Source organism: Lynx rufus, unplaced genomic scaffold, assembly GCF_022079265.1.
Source record: "Lynx rufus isolate CCGP_SWC_20201006 ecotype Redwood Valley unplaced genomic scaffold, mLynRuf1.p SCAF_7, whole genome shotgun sequence".
In the NCBI taxonomy this organism is placed as follows: Eukaryota; Metazoa; Chordata; class Mammalia; order Carnivora; family Felidae; genus Lynx; species Lynx rufus.
In genome coordinates, this window is record NW_025814889.1 from 38,606,361 (window position 1) to 38,627,833 (window position 21,473).

The following is a 21,473-nucleotide window of genomic DNA, read 5'->3' on the forward strand; positions in this document are numbered from 1 at the left end:
ATATATCATAATAAATTTAGTTTTATAAATGTGGCCAGTGAGGGGAAGAGGAGGCAGCAACAAGGAATTTTGTGTGATTCTCAAGAGGCTCCTGTGTAATCAGGCAAGCATGCAGTAATTAAATCGAGTGGTAATCATTCGTTTGAGGGATAAGTCTAATTGGTAAGAACTTAATGCATAATAGTGAGGGGGAGAAAGAGTAGAAGCAAGGGATAGCTGTGGAAGGGTAATGGGAAGGCAGCTGGCAGTTCCTCCAGTGGAAATTATCGTGTTGCAAGAGAAAGAAACCAAGGGGCGCATGGGTGACTCTTAGTTTCAGCTCAGGTCATGATCTCATGGTTTCATGAGTTCGAGCCCCACACTGGGCTCTGTGCTGACAGCTCAGAGCCTGCTTGGGATTCTCTCGATCCCTCTCTCTCTCTCTCTCTCTCTGCCCCTCCCCTGCTCAGACTGTCTCTGTCTCTCTCAAAAATAAACTTAAAAAAAAAAAGAATTTATTAAAAAAAGAAAGAAAGAAACCAGAATGCATACATAGGTCAGGGAGCAGCAGGAGAGGGACAGTCTCTAGCCTCAGCATGGGGTAGCTTCAAGCATATTTTACTGTGTTGCTGAAAATAGCCCTCTCTATACAAATGGATGCGGTGTGTCTGGGTCTGTCCAGGGCTGGATTACTTCCAGAGCCAGACAAAACAAAACGGGAGGCCAAGTGACATCCTGGCCTTCTCTCCCCAACGAGCCCTCACCTTGAGGAGGAGTCTATGATTGTGAAGTTTGCCTAGGTAATCAATCTTTCTGAGGTCATTAGGCAGCCATGGTGGCTGGACACCACTCTACACAGTGTACTGCCCAGACCGCCTCGTGGGGGCTCAAGTGCATCAGAGGAACATCTGGTGTCTGCATCCATCCTGTGGGGTGATGGGCATAGCCACAAAAAAAAAAAAAAAAAAGGCTAAGGAACCTCTTCCGGGCGCACAGGAAAACAGGGGATGGGCAAATTGATCTTTGAAGAGTCTCTTCCAGCTGGAGGCATCCATGGCCATCCCAGTGGGAAGACATCACTGCAGCCTCCCACAAAGCATTAGTGACTCCGTCCTTTGTACCTCAGCACCCCCCTCTCCTCTTACCCAGGACGCAGGAAACAAATTAATGTTTGGCATTCTGGCGGCTCCTGGGTGTAATTAGGTTGACAATGTCTTCAGATGCCTCGAGGGAGAATTCTTGGCAACTTTTCCCAACTAAACACCTGGCGCTGGAGAGGTAAAGGCTTTATCCTGAGATCACCTGTGGTTTCAAAATGCTATCTTTTGTACAGCTAAATGGTTCTCCTCCGATTAAAAACAGACAAACAAACAAACCAAAATCCTTGAGTGAATAGCAGGGAAAGTGGGCAAGAGCGGGGGGGGGGGGGGGGGGGGGGGGATGGAGAGAGGAACCAGGTGCTCCAAGGCCGTGGCAAAGGCGCACCTGCTGCTGCTTCTGGATGAGCTGCTCCAGCTCCTGCTCCTTGGATAACAGCTTGTGCTCCAGCTCCTGACTGCGGGCCTGAAACCTCTCCATATCCTGCCGAGCCGGAGAGAAGGACGCGTGAGGCCCCAGGGCACTTGGGATGGAGATTTGTCCCCCACCTTGCACCTGCTCAACAGCAGGGCCTCCCCATCCTTTTGGATTGTAGGGCCCTTCCCACAACATTCCAGGGCTTCGATGCCCTGCCTGGCTGGTCAGGGAGGCCCACTGGGACGGAGACAGAGCAAGTGCTCATAAGGGGTCATGCCAACTCCCCAGCTCCCACCATGTGTGACCATGACCAATGACTGTGCACCGCTCCCCCAGAGAGAGACAGTGTTGGTTAGTGGTGGAGTACTGAACATAGAGAATCTCACACCTCCATCTCTTTATCTCTAAATTGGGGGGGGTATCCTTCTAATGTGGATATTCTGTTCCACGTTGGGTACAGTCATTTGTTCCCTCACACTACCCCTTGCTCGGGAAACACGGGGCATTACTTCTTCCCCTTGAGGGTCTAGGTCCTCACCGTGTCCCACCATGATTGAGGTGTCCCAGCCTTGCTCTTGTGATAGCTCTGCCTCTGTGATCCACAGCCCCTCCCCTCCCGCCCTAGAACTGGTCTTCCCCACTCAGGAAGCTGCTGACGCAGTGAGAAAGGGCTTGGGGTGGGGTAAAGAGAAAACTGTGTGGGCTGTCTGGACGCCTGACACTCTCACAGAGCCTGGTCTGGTACAAGGTCCCTCATCTGGGCATCAGGAGACTGGGGCTCCAGCCCTGGTCTTACCTAGCTGACTTGACTTCATTCATCTATCATTGTTTCTTTGTTCACAGGACGGAAACAAAAATATGCAGGCCACCTACAGCTCTTCACTCCCCTGAAGGCAGAAATGAGGTGTGAAACTTGCAGGGAGAGAAGAAACCATTATAATGTGCACAGAGCTCATGACAGGAGCCCCTGGGGTTCCACCTGCCTTGGAGGACAGCCTGGAATGCTGGACACTAGAGGGGCTATGAGGCTGGGTGTGATGGTGGCACCAGGGGGTTGGGAGCACACAACCACTCTCAGGACACAGGCCTTTGGACACCTCCGTTCCAAGGCTCAGAATTATTTCCTGGACTCATCTTTTGTAGACACTACCTGGTCCTCAGCCTGTTCTCAGGTAGGTACATGGAGCTCAGGGACAGCCTGTGATCGCCCTCACATCAACCACAGGCAATGATAGGGGGAAGATCTGACCGGGAAGCTCCTGCTGTCAACACCTTCACCGGGGAACCTGCTTCGTTCAGCTTGGCTGTCACTCACAGAGTAGGTGCCCCATGAACAGTGCCGGGGAGGCGGGTAGCTCCACAAGTCCGGCGCGGATGCTGCCATCCCCATGGTGGGCCTGCAGAGTGCCTTATAGCCCCGGCCAGCACAGAGCATCGAGGGGGGGTGTCTATTTTCCTTGAGCCGGAGTGTGCCAGTCATTAAGTATTTCCCTCGTGGTCAAACAGACTGCTACATGTAGAGCCAGAAGGCCCAGCCCTTCTCATGCTGTCATAAACTGTCACACCACTGTCCTCACGTTGTGACAAGGCAAAAGCCTGTGTCTGCAAAGCCAAGCACATTTTAACAGTTTCTGTGTTTGTGCAAAAGTGGAAAACCTAGGCACTGGGCCTGAAAGGCCTGGGGTACTAGAAGGGGAAGGAGGGAGTGGAATGGGGGGTGAAGGGTACAGTGGTGTGGTCATATACCCTTACATGATCCTAATGTGTCCTTGAAATTTTTCCTCCCACCTCTTCCCATTCCCAGTTCCCACACCTTGGCCCACCTTTTGCTTCTGGAAGCAGGCCTCTTTTTTTAGCTAGGACCTCTGACCTGTAGTCATGGCCCAGCAGTAGATCATTTGGGGTAAAGGGAGTGACTCTCCTACTGCAGGAAAAAAAAGGCTACTGTTCTCAGAAAACTATTTTAGGGTATGCTGGGTGACAAGTGTGTGAGTTCTGTCTGCCTTATACTCATCCAACTATGCTGAAGGGCAGGGGACAGGCAGACTGTTTTAAAGCTCTAAGAAAGAATGGGTACAGGGGGAGTCTGGAAATACAGACAAGCCTTCAGAGGGCTCTAGTTGGAGAATATGATGGGCTTTTTCTGGAAAGCATTCAGACTTCATCTCCTTTTGAATGGTATCTGTGATAATAAATAGATCCTCGGTGTAGATAATCCAAATCAGCATATAAATAAAAACTGGTTCAAACCAACCTGCATTAAGGAGGAGGGAAGGGTTGTGGCAATAGCCCAGGTTCTGTTCTGAGAGGCAGCGCAAGACGTGGTCCCTCTGCTATATTCCCAGAAGTCCTATGTTGAAACTTAACCCCCAAGGTGATGATCCCATGGACGCACTTGCCCCCCCGCCCCGTGAGGATGCAGCGAGAGGGCCACAGCCAGAACCAGGGAGTGGGCTCTCACCAGAGCCTGACCACACTGGCCCCCTGATTTTGGATGTCCAGCCACCAGGACTGTGAGAAATAAATGTCTGTTGTTTATAAGCCACCCAGTTCATGGGATTGTTGTAACGGCAGCCTAAAGCTACCATTCAAGATCAATGACTTTTCTGTTGAGAACTCACCAAGTGGATAATGAAAAAATGGGTAAGAGAGAGTTTCCTGTAGCTTTGTTTTATAAATATGCTCCCAAAAGGACCCTGCTTAGTTTGGAAGAGGAGAGAATTTCACCAATTCTGACCTCCCAAGACAAACAGCAGGCTAGAGGCTGCTAGGAAGCTAGATGCCAGAGTCGGAACGAGGTATGTGAGCTCTACATTTTCTCCCATGGGGTCCGAGAAGGGTGGGATTTGACTTGTCTTGGTTATTAAGTTTTCTAGGTGTTTAAGGGAAAGGATGGGAAGCATAGGCTCTAATGATGGTCCCCCTAGAGGAGCTGCTGGGCATGGAGTAGAATGGACTGCATTTGGGTGGGCCTGCCTTCCAGGTCTGGGACCAGCCAGTATCAGACCCGGTCTCCAAGCTGCTATAACTGGTAAGCACATGCACCTTCATCCTTTTGTCATTAGTTCATTCATTCATTGATTCAATAAGTATTTATTGAGTACCAACCGTGTTCCAAGCATGGCTGAGGGGCTGTGGATACAGTAACAAGTAAAGATAAAGATCCCTGCTCTCAGGGAGACTGGGTGGCTCAGTCAGTTAAGTATCTGACTCTTGGTTTCAGCTCAGGTCATGATCTCACGTTTGTGGGTTCGAGTTCCATGACGAGCTCTGCGGTAACGGTGCAAAGCCTGCCTGGGATTCTCTGTCTCCCTCTCTCTCTGCCCCTCCCCTGCTCATACACTCTCTCTCTCAAAATAAATAAATAAACATTTTTTTTTTTAAAGATCCCTGCTCTTGCAGTGCTTACATGATAGTAGGAGGAGACAGACCATAATCAACAAAAATAAACAAGGAAATTAAATGTCATGTCTGAAGGTGACAAATGTCTTGAAAAATATAAATAAAGCAGCAGAGAGACAGGGAATGCACAGTGCCACAGGTGGGGGCACTGCAATCTTAAACTGGGGGAGGTAGTCAGAGTAGGCGATATTTCCACCTGGTGCTCAGAGCCAAGCCATGGTGTGGACTCTTACTTTCAGGAGAAACTGCTCCTTCTCATGCTTGATTTGTTGTTCCATCTCCTCGTAGAGATGCTGGATTTCTTCATCATAAGCAGCAATTTTCCTGCAGAGGTGGTGGAAAGAGAGTCTGCGAAGGTCTACACCAAAATTCATTTATCCCCCAGAGTATTTATCCTCTGGAGCTTGGGCACCAGAATCCCAACAGGAGCTTGGGGCTGTGGGGACGACTGCGTAGGTCAGGTGGGACCAGTTCCTCAGGATTAGCTGACCATAGAGGCCCAGCAGGACCTCGTCCTCCTCCTAGATGAGGAAGCCATCAGTCCCAGATGACCCACACGTTCCTCAGTGAAGCTTCCTTGGCTCTATCTTCCTTAATTCTGCTTTATTTCAACAACAAGCCCCTTGGCCTCTGCTGAACGCACCTCCTTATTGTCCGCTGGTCCCTACACCTATAGACAGTATAAAGTTGTGTTGTGTGGGCTTCTTTCCTATTTGGGCTCCTGGTTTATCTCCTTCCCACTGTGGATGCTTTCTCTCTACCTGGCTCCATCAGCCCTGTCTAAAGTATACTGTCATAGGGTTCTCCTGAAATTGTGTGCTTAAGTCTATGTGATCCACATTTCTCATCAGATGACAAAAGATTCCATGACAATGACAATCATGGAAACCATGCCCCCTACAAAGGAAGTGGGGGCCACACTTGGCCAGTGCTCATGCCATCTCAGGCCCACGGCCCCAGGCAGACAGTATGAGAAGGGGCAGGCTGGTTAAAGGTGGGCAGTGATAATGAGACATCCCTCCTCCTCCCTGCCAGCATCTTCTCCCTACACTTGAAAAGCCCCACTGGACAGGAAGGAAAAACCTGGGTACTCTGCTCCTATATAGAGACCAAGACAAATATGGCTATGGGAACAAATATGGCTATGGCTATAGGTCATCTCTGGTGTTGTTCCTCCTTCTCTCCCCAAATAGATCCTTCTTTGAATGCCTCCCCACCCCCAGCCCCCACCTCCAAATTCAAACAGGAAGGATCAGGTATTAGCATTTGAACTGAGATGGAAGTTATCACTCCAATGTATTCCCATTTCCAGGGCATTGAACAGTTACCCCTCTTCCCTGACCTGCAGCTAAGGGCTCTCTCTCTCTCTGAGTCCCTCCCATTCTTCTTCCTCACCTGTTAAGGGAAATCCAGGTTCAGGAGCAGGCTGATGTCTTGGCTCCCACGGCTGTTTGAACACACACATACTGCAGATTTTGGCACTTGCCATTTTAAACTGAAATGGTGATAAGCACTTTCTGTCCTTTACGCAAGTAAGGAGACTTTAATAATTGAGGAAATAGCTCCAGTTTTCAATTCTGAGAGGTACTAGGGAGATTTCTGAACAAAAGATTAAGGATGGGAATGTATATATTACACTGAGACCTTCGTTTCAACCCCTCCCGCCTTATATCCACTTGGGACTCCAATCCAGTGCCAGCCTTCCCTGCTGCACCAAAAGATGTCCCTTCCTCACTTGCTACCTGCTGGGGTACCTTTAAACCACATGACTATGACTCAAAGGAGCCATTTTGACTGACATCCTTCTAGATCTGTAGAAACCATTAAACTGATCCAGACAAGGAACTGGTGTAAGTCTCCATGGCCAACGTCACTCATATCAGGCCAGAAGCCTCTAGGTTCCCTCTCCCGGCCATACCCCTAAGACCAGAAATCCTTTGAGTGAGTATGGCAATGGCCATACTTTTGCTGAGCACAAAAGGTGACAGCTCTCCAAGACTTCCATGAGCTGGAGCCTGTGTTTACCATCCTGGGTGTAGGAAATGTCTTGCTGGCTAACAGTAAGAAATCCCTTCTTGGTAAATGACAGATGTTTTGGTTATGAGCTGGTTATGAGCTAACCCATAATAAATACAAAGAAATATAGAGGGAAATGAGGAGCAAAGGCACTGGCTGTTGAATAGGAACAGTTCAAGGACAGAAATGAATATTGTTTCAAGGGACTTTCAGAAAGAAAGTCTTCACTTGGTCCCTGCAATCATCTTCCTATGCTTGAAGAAATTCAGGTGCTAGATAACTTTAGACAGTGACTCCAACTACATAAATACTGAAGACCTAATAAAGTGAGATGGGAGAAATTTAAAAACTGATTTTCTCTGATAAAGTAATACTAATTACAGTCATCCATAGAAGCTGTTTACCATTATGCTTAATAACCAATTCTACACTATCATTAACTGCGTTACATTAACTTTGCTCTAAGTTTTATTTGATTAAATTAATAAACTGTTTTTCATGCCCACATGTCAGTTCACTCGTCATGAAGTAAGTAATTTTGCAGACTGCTAAAAAACAAATGGGGGGAAGGCAGAGGTAGCTGCTGAATGGTGCCTACTTCTAGCCCTCGTTGACAAAGGCTGGGTCCACTGCAGAGAAGCCCAGGGGTTCCAGGTGGGCCTCAATGCATCTAGGTCCAGCTCAACCAGACTTATCTGTGAAACCAACCCTCTGGAAATGCTTTAGAATACAGTTGGCATCCTAGGGGACCCGGGCCAGGCCCAAAGGCTTTCAGAAGATGAATCCCACAAAGACTGACTCATTTTTTTTTTAATGTTTATTTATTTGTTTATTATTATTTTTTTTTAATTTTTTTTTCAACGCTTTTTATTTATTTTTGGGACAGAGAGAGACAGAGCATGAACGGGGGAGGGGCAGAGAGAGAGGGAGACACAGAATCGGAAACAGGCTCCAGGCTCCGAGCCATCAGCCCAGAGCCCGACGCGGGGCTCGAACTCACGGACCGCGAGATCGTGACCTGGCTGAAGTCGGACGCTTAACCGACTGCGCCACCCAGGCGCCCCTAATGTTTATTTATTTTGAGAGACAGAGAAAGAGAATGGGGGAGAGGCAGAAAGAGAGGGAGACAGAGGATCCAAAGTAGGCTCCGTGCTGATAGCAGAGAGCCCGATGCAGGGCTCGAACTCACAAACCGTGAGATCTCGACCTGACCTGAAGTTGGACGCTTTACAGACTGAGCCACCCAGGTGCCCCAAGAACTGACTGATTCATGACCAGCCTGGGTCAGACACACGAGCCCTAGGAATGGGGAGCATCATGGTGCTGTTCACATCATTCATAGCATTAAACCAGCTCAGGGCTCAGAAGACCTGCTCATATTCTCAGTGTGACCTTGAGCATTCTGACCTCGTTATGTCCCAGAGGAGCACCCGCCCGGAGTGCCTCATAGCACCGGCATGACAAACAAACAAGAGAGCTGGCGTGAAAAGCATTTGGAACTGCAAAGCCCTAAATAAATATAAGGGATTATTTATTATTGTAATTACTGTCATGGCTGTGGAGGGCAAGGGCCATTGCTCCCCAAGGGGGAGGAAGGTCTTAGTTTCAAGGATAAAAGTGCTGCTGGGTTTGGTAAAGGTGAGAAGCAATCAGGAAGATGAAGAGCGGAAAGCTTCGTCCATAAAAGCGCCTGTCAGATCAATCCATTAGAGACGCAGGCTGTGTGTGAGCAGGAGCCACTGAGCCCGAAGCCTGTGTCTGCGGAGAGCTCTGCAGTGGCCGTGAGAACAGTAACAGGGAGAGACACTCTAAAAAGGTCTGCACATGTGGCATGTGCTGTTCCAGCGGGCACACCATATTCCTCCACCAAAGGAAAGAGGCAACCAATTACGTCTGCTTATTATATACATCTATATTGCCACAATTTCTAAAACCACTCATATTGCCTGATGCACACCTACACTTTTTAGTCTTCTCTATGAGGATTTCCTCACCTATTCTAATCCTCACTGTCTCTTCTCTGAACTCTTAGAATATCAAATGTCTTTCAATGAACATTTGCTTTTAAAATCCTGAAAAACTGGGGTGCCTGCGTGGCTCAGTTGGTTAAGCATTTGACTTCAGCTCAGGTCATGATCTCACGGTTCGTGGGATTAAGCTCCACATCAGGCTCTGTGCTGACAGTGTGGAACCTGCTTGGGATTCTCTCTCTTCCTCTCTCTCTGCCCCTCCCCTGCTCACGCATGTTCTCTCTCTCTCAAAATAAATAAACATTAAAAAAAATAAATAAAATCCTCAAAAACTGTTTCACCTGGGTTTATGCTGTCTCAACTAGGTTAGGAACACTCAGACATTTTTGTCACCCACAGGGTCTGTGCTCAAAATGTGAATGCTGAAAATGTGTATAAAATCAAATTTAAGACTTGGGATACCTAACTCAGTAGCCCATGGAAGGACCATACTGGAGGAATACCAGATTCCAGAAGAACTGAAGAATTTCAGAATTGAAAGTTTCATCTGATCCAATCACCTATTTTCCCAGTGCTAAAATCCTTGCCACAATGTCCCCGCCATGTATTTACCCAAAGTAGGTTAAAACACCTCCAGCAATAGGGAACTTGGCTGGATCTCTAAACAGCTCTTTCATCTTTGGAATATTCTGACTCACAGAAATATATCTTTCTATGACCTTATCTCTCCTCTGCATAAAAACCCTTTATATATTTGAAAACAGCATTAAGACTTCAAGGGGTTGCTTGGGTTCATGCCATGCCTCTCCACTTTCTCCAACCACGTCTCACATGGACTTTCTTCTTTTTTGTAAGTCCCTTCACCTTTCTCTTTACTTTTCTCTGAATGTGCCCTGATTTAGCTTCCTCAAGCCATGGAGCCCCAGACTGAATGCCCAGTGTATCAAGTCTGATTAGCAGAGTTTAGAGCTGGACTATACCTCTCTTGTTCTCGACACTGCATATCTATTCATGCAGCCTGAGATCACATTAACTTTTCTTGGCAGCCACATCACAGTTGATGAATGCTGAACCCATTCGTCAACTAAAACCTCTAAATCTTAAGTCCGTGTGATTGTTTTTCTTTTAAAGATGGTGCTACTGAATCATATCTCTTCCACCTTGTGTTTCTGTCACTGGCTTTTTAGACACCAGAACAAGAGCTCGGATGTAATTCTGTTAGATTCAGTCCATCTTTCCAGGCTGACATTATCTTAATAGATCCCAACTGGTCATCTAGTGTACTCAATGACCTTCCAAGCTTTGTTGATATTTAAAAATTTCAGTCATAATGTAAGCTAAATAATATGTTGGTTTTGACAATTTAATTCATCTGAGAGTTATTCAGAAGAGTGTTTCTAATATAAAAACTGCTGTTTTTATATTATAGTATTATAGTATTACAGTAAAATAATTGTATTATAGTAAAAATAATATACTAGTAAGGTATCTACTTTTTGGAACCTATTAACCTTTGCTTTGTAGCCAAAAACATGATCAATGTTTGCATAACTTCCATGAGGAGAATGTGTATTCTACTGTGAGGTGTACAGCTCTACATTTATCTCTTAAATTAAGCTTGCTGGTTGACAGTTTTAAATATTTGGGGCGCCTGGGTGGCGCAGTCGGTTGAGCGTCCGACTTCAGCCAGGTCATGATCTCGCGGTCCGGGAGTTCGAGCCCCGCGTCGGGCTCTGGGCTGATGGCTCAGAGCCTGGAGCCTGTTTCCGATTCTGTGTCTCCCTCTCTCTCTGCCCCTCCCCCGTTCATGCTCTGTCTCTCTCTGTCCCAAAAATAAATAAACGTTGAAAAAAAAATTTAAATAAATATTTTACATACATATTGTACTTTTTGCCTAATGTATCAAATCCTAGATAAGTTTGTTAAAGTCCTCTAAAGTCTGTTTTTTTTATTTTATTTAAAAAAAAAATTTTTTTCAACGTTTATTTATTTTTGGGACAGAGAGAGACAGAGCATGAACGGGGGAGGGGCAGAGAGAGAGGGAGACACAGAATCGGAAACAGGCTCCAGGCTCCGAGCCATCAGCCCAGAGCCCGACGCGGGGCTCGAACTCACGGACCGCGAGATCGTGACCTGGCTGAAGTCGGACGCTTAACCGACTGCGCCACCCAGGCGCCCCTCTAAAGTCTGTTTTTATCAAATTTTCTGTTTTTCTAAAAGTTTTTGCCTTATCTATTTTGCTGCTATGTTGTTTGATGCATAAAAGTTTATATCTGTTGTATCTTCTTTGTGGATGGAACTTTTTTTATTACTACAAAATATTCTTCCTTATCTCCCTTTGTTTTTGCCATTGGTAAAAATATTGAAAGAGACAAGGGCAGCAATCTGGAATAGAGCTCTCTGAGCTATTAATAACTTGTGGGCATAAATATCCAGTTTATCTTCTATTAGTCATCCTTAAAACACTCCCCAACAACCCAGTGTTTATTTAATTATCCCCTGTCTGCTATCTGTGCCTAGTCATTTTGAGCTATAGGGGGAGGAGGGACAGAGAATAGGGAGATGAAAGGAAAGGAAGAGAAAGAGACATGAAGTCTCAGTGAGACAGAGAAACAAATGTAGAAAGAAGGCAGCAAAGGAGTTATGAGCACCAATATTTATTCTTGCTTTCTTGCTCTTTCTGTATAATGGCTGGATAGTGCCTCTAGCATATTCCAGTGTAGTCTAGGTTATAATCCCCCTGCTGACAGCTATGGTTGTCTCAGAATTCATTAGACCCAGAGTAAAAAGGCTGTGGTTCAAATCCTGATTTTGATATCTACAAGCTTTCTGGCCTTGGATAAGTCACATATCCTCAGTGGGCCTGAGGTTTTCTGTATCTGGAAAATCAGATGGTTAATACCTACTTTATAGAGAAGTTGTGAGGTTTAAATAAGATAATGCATGTGGAATTATTTAGCACAATAGGGAGCAGATAGTATGCATTTAATACATTCTAAGTAAATGAGTTCTCTGATTCTCCAGGGGTTTTTGACACCCTTTTGAGAGCTGCTGCTTTCTAATTCCTTCAAATTTCAGCCAAGGGGCAAGTAGAGACTGAAGGGGAATGATGCAGCAACAGGGGTGTGAGAGAATAGGGCAACATCAGGGAACAGAAGACTTAGGGAAGGACAAGACCTGAGGTGGCTCAGGAGAGAAGACAAAGCATGGAAGGAGGGAGACATCAACATTAAGTACTCGTTAAGCCCTTTGTAAAGTAACACTCTAGGTAAAATAATTTAGACTTATGGAATGGGCTCTGTACACCAGGACTTTAGCATCTAAGAACACCAAGTCCAACGCTAATGTGGCATAGAGGAAAGGAACAGAAGAAAAAGCCACATACTGTGGAGTAGACCCCACCCTGCTATGCCTTCCTGGGCTCTGGCTGATAATAACTCTGTGACAAGAGAGCCCTTCCTGGAAGGAAGTGGACAAAGCCCCTTACTCTAGTAGTGTGGAGGATGACAGAGTTCTCTGGGAACAAGTTAAGAGGGGCTGAGTCCAGAAAAGGGAGATTTTCAACTGTGAAGGGAAGAAGCAACAATTATATACTGAGGATACCATAGGGCATGATGGATATGAAAGAATGAGTCCTAGTGAAAGCCAGGATGAAAAGCCCAGGTCCAGCATAGTGGGCAGAATGCCACCCAGGGTGTCTAACTGTAGAAGATGCCCCTTGTCTAAAGGAGGCCCTTAAGCGTGTGTGTGCATATACACATGTGCGTGATATTGAAGATTCAGGGTGGGATGTGGGGGAAGGAAGTAGGGGTGGGGATTATAGTGATTCTCATGTAAGTACAAGGCTTAGGTTCAGAGAGACCTTTACAGATTATTTGCAGGGAATTGGAAGGCGAGATGTAGTTAGCAATTAACTTACCCTGCCAGGTTCCCACAGGGACTGTGAAAATTAATTAACCTTCACAAAGTGATTTGCACACTGAGAGTTAAGGTACCACACTGGAGGAAAGCATTAATACTCAGTACCACTGGGGTTCCAGCTAATGACACACGGGCCAAGGCCTTCCTACTATAGAATACTGCTGGTCAAAATATCTCTTTCCCGTTCCCTCGTTCCTTTTTGCCTGCACTTAGGAACAGAATCCCTTCAGATTTCAGAGGGTCTCAGAAAGTCATCTGGTTAACCTTCTAGATTCTAGGCAGGAGGTGCTGAAATCATTTCAGGAAAAAGGTAGCTTCTTCTTTCCCTAAATGGTGTAGTCTTGACCTTGGACAAATGGCATTTTTCTACACTTTCAATAAATTTCAGAAGCTTGAACTCAAGGCAGAACTTAGAAATGCCTTTGGCCTTGGAGACTAACCATTCTGATTTCACGTGTCTCCATGTGGGCGGGGCAGTGGTCTGATCAGTATGTCTCTTAGTTTGCACAATCTGGTGAAAGGCAGATGTGAAGAGAGGAAGAATCCCCCTCCTCATCATAGACTGAGCTTAACATGAAGAAAATGAGGGTCAAAGCAAGGAAGTAACCTGTCTGTGGGCATCTGGATAGTCCAGGTCTGAGTACAGGGGAGAAGCCAGGCCTTGAGTCCCAGTCTCCTGTTCCATCCATGACACCACAGTGTCTTCCCAAGCATCCTGAGTGTCTACACTGGTAACTCCATACATTTGTGCTCAGGATCATCAACAATCCAAATCCCATCTGGAGTCTTTCGATTGTAGAGTGAGTGTGAACCAGAGTAGGTGCCCCACCAGGACTGGAGAAGGCCAAGATTACCAGAAGGGCCTGACCCTTTTTCCCATGTCTCCCACCCATCTCCCCCATGTGTACTGAGCACAGAGTGAAGATCCTGGGCCAGAAAATTCTCAAGGAGTCTGCTATTTGCCAGAGAAGAAAATGGAAGCACGTTCAGGCTCAGCCTACTTAGTGGCTGGGATGAGAAAGGTACATGAGGGATTCAGGCTCACCGCTGCCCCCTGCCACCTGCTTCAGGCAGCTGCAGTCTCCAGACAGCAAAGAGAATTCTTACTAGAAAAATCTTCAGAGTCTCTCTCAGTCTCTCTAACAGCCTCCCTCTCTCTGTCTCTGTGTCTGTCTCTGTGTCTGTTTGTCTGTCTCTGTCACGCACACGCACACACACACACACACACACGACTGGAGTGGAGCTGAATGACGGGAAAACATCAGAATTTGTACAAAATTCTGCAGGCTCTATAATCGCCAATTGGATTTTCAAGATGGATGGTTTCTCCCTAATTAGATTCTCCTGCCTTGTATAAACCAACTTTGCTGCTTTATCCCATCCTATAAAGCAACCCATTCTTGATTAGTCAGGTTTACAAATCATGCCCAGGGTGTACACAGAGCACAAACAGTCCTCACCTTTCAATCTGCTCTCAGATAAAAATGTGCTTCTGCCTCAGATAATAATATACCAATAAAAAACATGTGCCTGACTAAGCCATAGCATCATTACCTAGAGCCCTCACCAAAAACTTATCTTCACCTTAAGAAAGAGACTAAAATCCCAGACTGGAAGGACACCCTGGATCGTGCTTTTTGCAGACTGATACATTTTGGAAAAATGTAGAGGCTAGAGCAGCATTTTTTCAAAGTGCTGGGGCACCTGAGTGGCTCAGTCGGTTAAGTGTCTGACTCAGGCTTAGGTCATGATCTCACGGTTCGTGGGTTCAAGCCCCATGTCGGGCTCTGTGCTGAGAGCTCAGAGCCTGAAGCCTGTTTCAGATTCTATGTCTCCCTCTCTCTCTCTGCCCCTCCCTTGCTTGCACACGTGCTCTCTCTCTCTCTCTCTCTCAAAAATAAAATAAACACTAAAAAAAAAAAATTTAAAGTGTGGTGTGTAGCCTGCGTGCATCAGAACCACTGGGATGTATGCTAAGATGAACATTCTTGGGCTCCCTCCCCAAGACATACTGATCTAAACTCTCTGGGGGAGAGACCTAAGAATCTACCTTTAACCGAGATCCTCTTGTAATTCTGAAGGAAGCTAACATTGGAGAACCATGCAGATAAAGTCCTTCACAGATGGAATGTAAGGGCCACACGCCATATATATGCTGCAGTATTTGCTGCCATATCTGGAGGCAAGGCCAAGGAAACAATGACCCCCTCTTCCCCCAGAGACTCTCATGTCCCTGAAGCTTCATATCATAGAATCCCAGTTCTCAGGCTTATGTCAGAGCAGCAGGTATCATAGCTGAGACTGTCAGGCTATGAGACACATTCCCTCCTGGTCTGAACACTGTCCCAGAACCCAGGGAAATCACTCTGGACAGAAAGTGCCTAGAGAATGGCTGGGCAGGGGATGCAACTTAAGGGCCCCCATGCCCTCAAGAAGCTGCATGAGGCCTGACTCAGTTGGATGAGAAAGACTGTACAGATGAGGAACTGATTCCAATGTGGCCCTGATGGGTGCTGATATGTTTGTCAAAGCCAAGTGTGGTCCACCAGTGATGTGAAATAGGCAGCCTGGGTGGCCTTCCAGGCTACTGAGCTGCAGACGACTGAGTAAGCAGAGCACAGCCACGACCTGCCTTTGATCTAGAAAGCACTTTTCTACCAAGAGTTCAAAGCACTCTCCAGACATCACCTAATTCATCCTTACCCTCAGCCTCAGGATTAGATCCTGGTAAGGGGCCAATCAAGTCCATGCATCCAGTAGATTCCAACCCTGGTCAAAAGTCAGAATTCCTAAGGATACTTTTTAAATGCAGACTTTGAGCCCCCAACCCAGCCCAAATAAATCAGACTTTCCTGGGTGGGGCCCTAACTTCCACTAGTGATTCTGGCAAAAGGTCTGAATCTATTGCTGCCTCTAGACAGTATCGCTCTCCATCCCCTGGAAAGCTGAAGCTTCCCCCCCCCCCGCCCCGCCCAGGAAAAGGTGATTGGGAAGATGTTTTCCATGGCAAAGCACTTCATAATTCTGATAGTCAGAAGTTCTTCCGAAGCCTAAGCCATATTAATCACGCTAAATGTGAAGTTCTCTGAACTTCTGCGCAGTGGACCAAGGAGCGTGGCTCCATTCGTCTGGCCTCCACTTCCTAAGAGAGATGTGGAGGCTCCTGTAGGTTCAACAGGAGAACTGGGCTTTGGCCCCAGGTTTGTGCATTTGACCATGTCCCCACCTTGCCCCATGGGCCGTGGCTTCTTCCCAGTGAACACGCAACAGAGTCGAACATTGTATCAAAGATCTGACTCAAGCTCCACTCCAAGGGACAAGGGGTGAGAGACTGAGTGCTCCCAGACTTGCCTTTTCCCCCTATTCCCAATATACAGATTGTAAAAACAATCCAGGGCAGTGAGGTAAGGAGGGCCCCTGGTCTCCTGACACCAGCTCTCAGGAGCTTTCCCTAGGTGCTCAGGCCAGCTGCACAGCCCTCCCTCCCAGAAGCCAGAGCAGACCTGGTTCACTCACTGCAGCAGAACTGAATCCCTGAGGGACATGACTCAGCCTGGGGAGCTGGGACAGGACCCTCCCCCCGCCCCCACCAGTCAGTCCCATGTTCTCTGGGCTCCACAGGAGGGATAAACAAGGTGTGTGGTTTGGAAAAGGAGGAGGAAGCAAAAGCCTCTGCTGCCTATGTCAGCGCTGTCTAGCGTTTCAACGGTACGAATTCTCTGGTTGGCTTTGTTGCAGAATTTTTATGAGCATGAGCTCGACCTTATCAGTGCGATCATAAACTCCTCAAGATGAGGACTCTGTGTTCTATTTGCCTAACTCAGAGACTGGCACAGAGTAAGTGCTTGTTAAGGCGAGCTACGAGGACACCCTGTGTCCTGGGTGCCTAGCCTGGGGGGGAGGGGACACACAGTGGCAATGACTTGAGCCATGTCTGGGACAGGCGTTCATTGGCCTTGTGGAGTCAACATGTTATACCCCACACTGAAAAACCAGTTGCGGAGGAGACTGGGAGGGGTTCAGACCGTCCTCAGGATCCCCCCGACTCCAGCCTGAATCGGGCCATTCCGAGAGCTTCCATTCTCCCCCCTCACTGATGCCTGGACATGCCCCTCCCGCACACATCCCCAAACCTCCAAACTCATCTCCTCGATGATGTCTCAGAATCACTTAACCTCACCCTGGGCTATTCGTCAAGCCTCCCATTGAAATAGTCTATACGTTATCGGGATTTCCTGTTTGCTTCTTTGACAGCTGAGCTGCAAGAGCCCCTGTAGATCAGCTGCTTCAGTCACAACCCAGAAGCCCTGATGTGATCAACCTTTCTGGTTTCTTTAACAGAAGACAAGAGAATAAAAGAGGCTCTAATAGAGAATATCAGAGTACATCACATGCAGGAAGCATGAGCTCCATTTCAGGAAATGTTCAGTTACCCACACACAGAAGTGTATGCGAGTTGCAAAGTCAAATGCATTTCTTCTGGTGACTCACAATCACAAAAAGTGTAAAAAACACCACACCTATTTTCTCAGGTCACCAGGGAGGACACCGACACACAGAGAGATAAAGCAAGCTGCCCAAGGTCACACGTCTGGTCAGTGGCAGTGCCTGGGCAAGAGCTTGGGTTTCTCCTGAGCGATTTTAGTGCTCTGCTCACTACAGCCTGCGGTCTCTGGTTCTGCACCCAGAGAACACCCCTGAGGTGGGCTAGGGAGCTCCGGGGACCCCTAATCCTACCACAGCTCTCCAGCCAGGAGGGGGCTTCCATCGGCTGACCCAGGGCAGATGCACCTGGCAAGAATAATCCACTGGAACCTTTGGCTGAGCTAGTTTTGCACATGCAGCCAAGAGTGACCTTGGCTTTCATCTCAAGAACTCTTTAATAGTCATTAAATGAGGGCAAAAGCACTAAACGAGGTCACTTTAAGATGAATGTGAGGGCTAACCAGCTCTGAAACAAGTCAAGAGCGCTGGCCTCTCCCTGTGGGAGTGCAGGCCAGCAGAGAAGCATCCTACAGTGAAGATTCCAGGCCATGAGCTGGGTCGCTGCCTGCCCATTCAGGCTGTGACTCCTCTCACCTTCCTTAGAGAAAAGAGCACCCTCTTCTCTGGGAGGCACCACCTGACTTTTTCTGTGGCTCCTCAGGGTGAGCAACGCTGGGGTCAGAGGAATGTGGGGTTGCAGGGAGAGTCAGAAACTAAAACAGCCCCTTATTTTACTGGTGAGAAAACCATAGCTCAGAGAGACCAAAAGATTTGAGCAAGGTCACAGAGCTAGCTGGTTGGAGAGCCACACATAACTTCAATCCAGAGCTCCTGATTCCCAGCTCCCCACTTCTCAGACCCACACACAAAGCATCTGGGTATCTTGTTACAATGCAGAATCAGTAGGGTTGGGGTGAGACCTGAGGTTCTGCATCCCAAAGAAAGTTCTAGGTGATGCCAATGCTACTGGCTGTATACCATGTTGTCTGGAAGGGTAAAGGGATCTTTAAACCTCACCACTGGTCATATCCAGGCTCAAACTCTTCACTTTAACCAGGCAAATCCTCTAATACTGACAAACATACTTATTTAAAATGGTAAGTATTATTATTTTAGCATCCTTTGAATACTTATTATGTGCCAGTATTTTATTATCATCCCTATCTTACACATAAGGAAGCTGAGACTCAGAGAGGTTAAGTAACTTAGCCTGAGTCACACAGCTATTAAGGAGCAAAGCCAAGATGCAAACTCAGATCTGCCTGAGTCACAACTTAATCAGCTAAAAACTATATAGAAGTATACTCTCAATCCTTCTTTTCTCTGAGCCTTGGGGCCTCTGCCCAGAATATTCATAACACTCCTCCAGCCAAACTGTGCTTTCCCTGGTATTATTTGGCCACAATTTTTTCATAACTCAGGCTCTTAAAGGTCCTTTTTTCCAGACCTGTGTATACCCGGTGGACCCCAACAAGTAATTTTTAGAGTTGATCTGGGGGTGACACAAGATGCGAAGGAGTTCAGGGCAATGTGTGGACAACTGATCTACACAGTAAGACACAGACATGTGGCGGTCTCTTTCTAAATCAGGGGCCTGTGGTCTGCATTAGGACTGTTGAGGCTGCCCATGCCATAGGAGCGATTTTTGGGCAGGGACAAGAGCATGTGCAGTCACCCGGAGGACCACTTCAGTGCTGCCCAAACCCAGCCTGGTACTTCGGCCACACCTTCAGGATTAGGAATCATTCTTGGTTACACCAGGCTTCACAAAATGTGAGCTCACTGCTGTAACGTACACTTGATGAGTAGGGACAAGTGTGGTACCCCAATGGCATACCATTCTCACAGGTGGACGAGCATTTATGTGGCCCCACGGCTGTGGCACAAGGCTGACTCAGGTTGGCTTCAGGTTCATGCTGGGATGCTTTCTCCAAGCAAAGGGGGAGCACTAGAAACCACTAGTTACTGCAGAGGCCCTGGTGGCCAGGAGATGGCAGGAGAGATGTGAGGGTGTGATGCTCCCGACAGTGGTCAGGATGGTACTCAGTGGGACCAAGGGCAGGTCTAGAGCCGGGGCGGGGGGGGGGAGCCAGGCTATGGAACCCTCCCTGTGCAGTCTCAGGGGCCAGGCTATCTCACCCTGAATGCTGGCCCTGCCACTTACAAGCTGTATGTCCTGGGGCCTGTCATTCACCTTTCAGTACCTCGATTTCCATATCTATAAAGTGTGAGTAACAGTGAATAGTCCAGGGGGCACCTGGGTGGCTCAGTCAGTTAAGCATCTGACTCTTGATTTCGGCTCAGGCCATGATGTCACAGTTTGTGGGATCGAGCCCTGCATGGGGCTCTGTGCTGACAGCGAGGAGCCTGCTTAGAATTCTCTCTCTCCCTGTCTCTCTGCCCCTCCCCTGCTCTCTCAGTCTCCACCCCTCCCCCAGTCACTTATACTCTCTCTCTCTCAAAATAAATAAATGCACTTGAAAAAAATACAGTGAATGGTCCAAATGAGGTGGTGTGCATATTTAGAATAGTGCCTAGCATATGTTGAGGGCCTGATAAAAGTGAGCAAGGGCTTGACAGTATCTATATATCACGGCCGCCATAGGGCCCGGGCCCCACTCTGGCAGACAGTGACAAGGAGGCTTCATGGAATATGAGAAAGCGCACCTTCTGCTTCTGTTTGCCACACATAGGAACAGAGAATGGCTGAGGCTGGGTACTCACTTTTTCAGGGCGCACTCCAGTTCATTCTTCTCTTCATGAGCTTCCTGGAGCTGAGAGAAGGTCCTGGTCAGGAAGTCCTCGAAGTTGGACAGTAAGTGAGGCTCGTCCTTCTTCAGCTGCAGCCAGACTTGCTTGATATCACTTTCACTGCGACAGAAAGGGGGACATTGATGTCAGAGCATGCAAACACTGAGCTTCCCAGATGTGAAAGGGACAGCCAGAACACCGTTGTCATGATCATGACAGGAGTGGCTAGCATGTATTGAGTGCCTCCTGTATGCTAGGTACTCTATGTACATCGGCCTATTTGATCCTCACAGTAACCTACCAGGCTGGTGCTCTACTACCCCCGGAAGAGGGTGAAGTGAGCTGTCTCAGATCACTCAGCTGCTGAATGACAGGGTCAAGAGTCAAACTCAGGCTGTCTGGCTTCTGTCCTCGCCTCCTTAACCGCACCCTCCACTGCTTCCACGCTCTGGTTTTCCCCAGGGGCTGGTGGTGCTGACTGTGCAAGGCCACGTGCTGGGAGCATCTCAGAATGTCAGGAAGAGGAGAGAGGACAGGAGCCTGGTGCATGTGAGGACAAACGCCATGGAGCTAAAGGAGAGAGCCTGTCGCCCCAGGAAGGACGGTCCTCACAGCTGAGAGGTAAAGACATGCCATCTGATGGATGGCAGAAAGCAATTGTCACTGCGGGGAATGGAGGAGAATATGCAGCACCCCACTGGGGCCTGGTGGCACCAGGAATGAGTGACAGGAGAAAGGAAGGGAAGGTGCAAATCTGCAGGATGTGTGTGCACACAGGGCAAGACAAGTAGAAAGTTGGCAGGGACGCGGGCAGGCAGAGAGACAAAGACACAGAGTGACACGTCCAGAGCCACTGCCACCCCCACTGCCCCTGGCTAAGAGGCACACAGGGCAGGTGTGCACTGGAGAGCAGGAGAGACTCACAGGGCCACACTGATCAGTGATGGGAGGACGGAGGCAGTGGCGCACCCCACGGACCATGCTCTCCCTCTCTGGAGAAACAGCCGACCATCAAACTGAGCCAGAACAGCGGTCCGACCTGTAACCCATGAAATTCTAAAACCACCATGATCTGAGGGGAGCTACAACCAGGAACCCTCAGGATAAAGAATAAGATCCTTTGTTCTTGTGTAACAAGTGCTATATTTTTTTAAAAATTTTTTTTTTCAACGTTTATTTATTTTTGGGACAGAGAGAGACAGAGCATGAACAGGGGAGGGGCAGAGAGAGAGGGAGACACAGAATCGGAAACAGGCTCCGAGCCATCAGCCCAGAGCCTGACGCGGGGCTCGAACTCACGGACCGTGAGATCGTGACCTGGCTGAAGTCGGACGCTTAACCGACTGCGCCACCCAGGCGCCCCAACAAGTGCTATATTTGAGAAGCTTGCCTGAGAAGTGACATTTGAAGGGTGCCTGGGTGGCTCAGTTAGTG

General features: G+C 47.8%; 1 protein-coding gene across 7 annotated transcripts in view; it reads right to left on the reverse strand.

Moving 5' to 3' along the window:
- The window catches only part of CRACR2A (calcium release activated channel regulator 2A), a 134,814-nt gene that overhangs the window by 40,974 nt on the left and 72,367 nt on the right, over positions 1 to 21,473 (reverse strand). For 6 of the 7 annotated variants that reach the window (XM_047067400.1, XM_047067398.1, XM_047067394.1 and 3 more), the window contains 3 exons: positions 20,013 to 20,159; positions 5,130 to 5,220; positions 1,465 to 1,560 (listed from right to left, as the gene is read on the reverse strand). In XM_047067400.1, coding sequence (XP_046923356.1) covers positions 1,465 to 1,560; positions 5,130 to 5,220; positions 20,013 to 20,159 — 334 coding nt within the window. The remainder of the gene's footprint in view (positions 1 to 1,464; positions 1,561 to 5,129; positions 5,221 to 20,012; positions 20,160 to 21,473) is intronic. The other variant, XM_047067401.1, reaches the window with a different exon arrangement.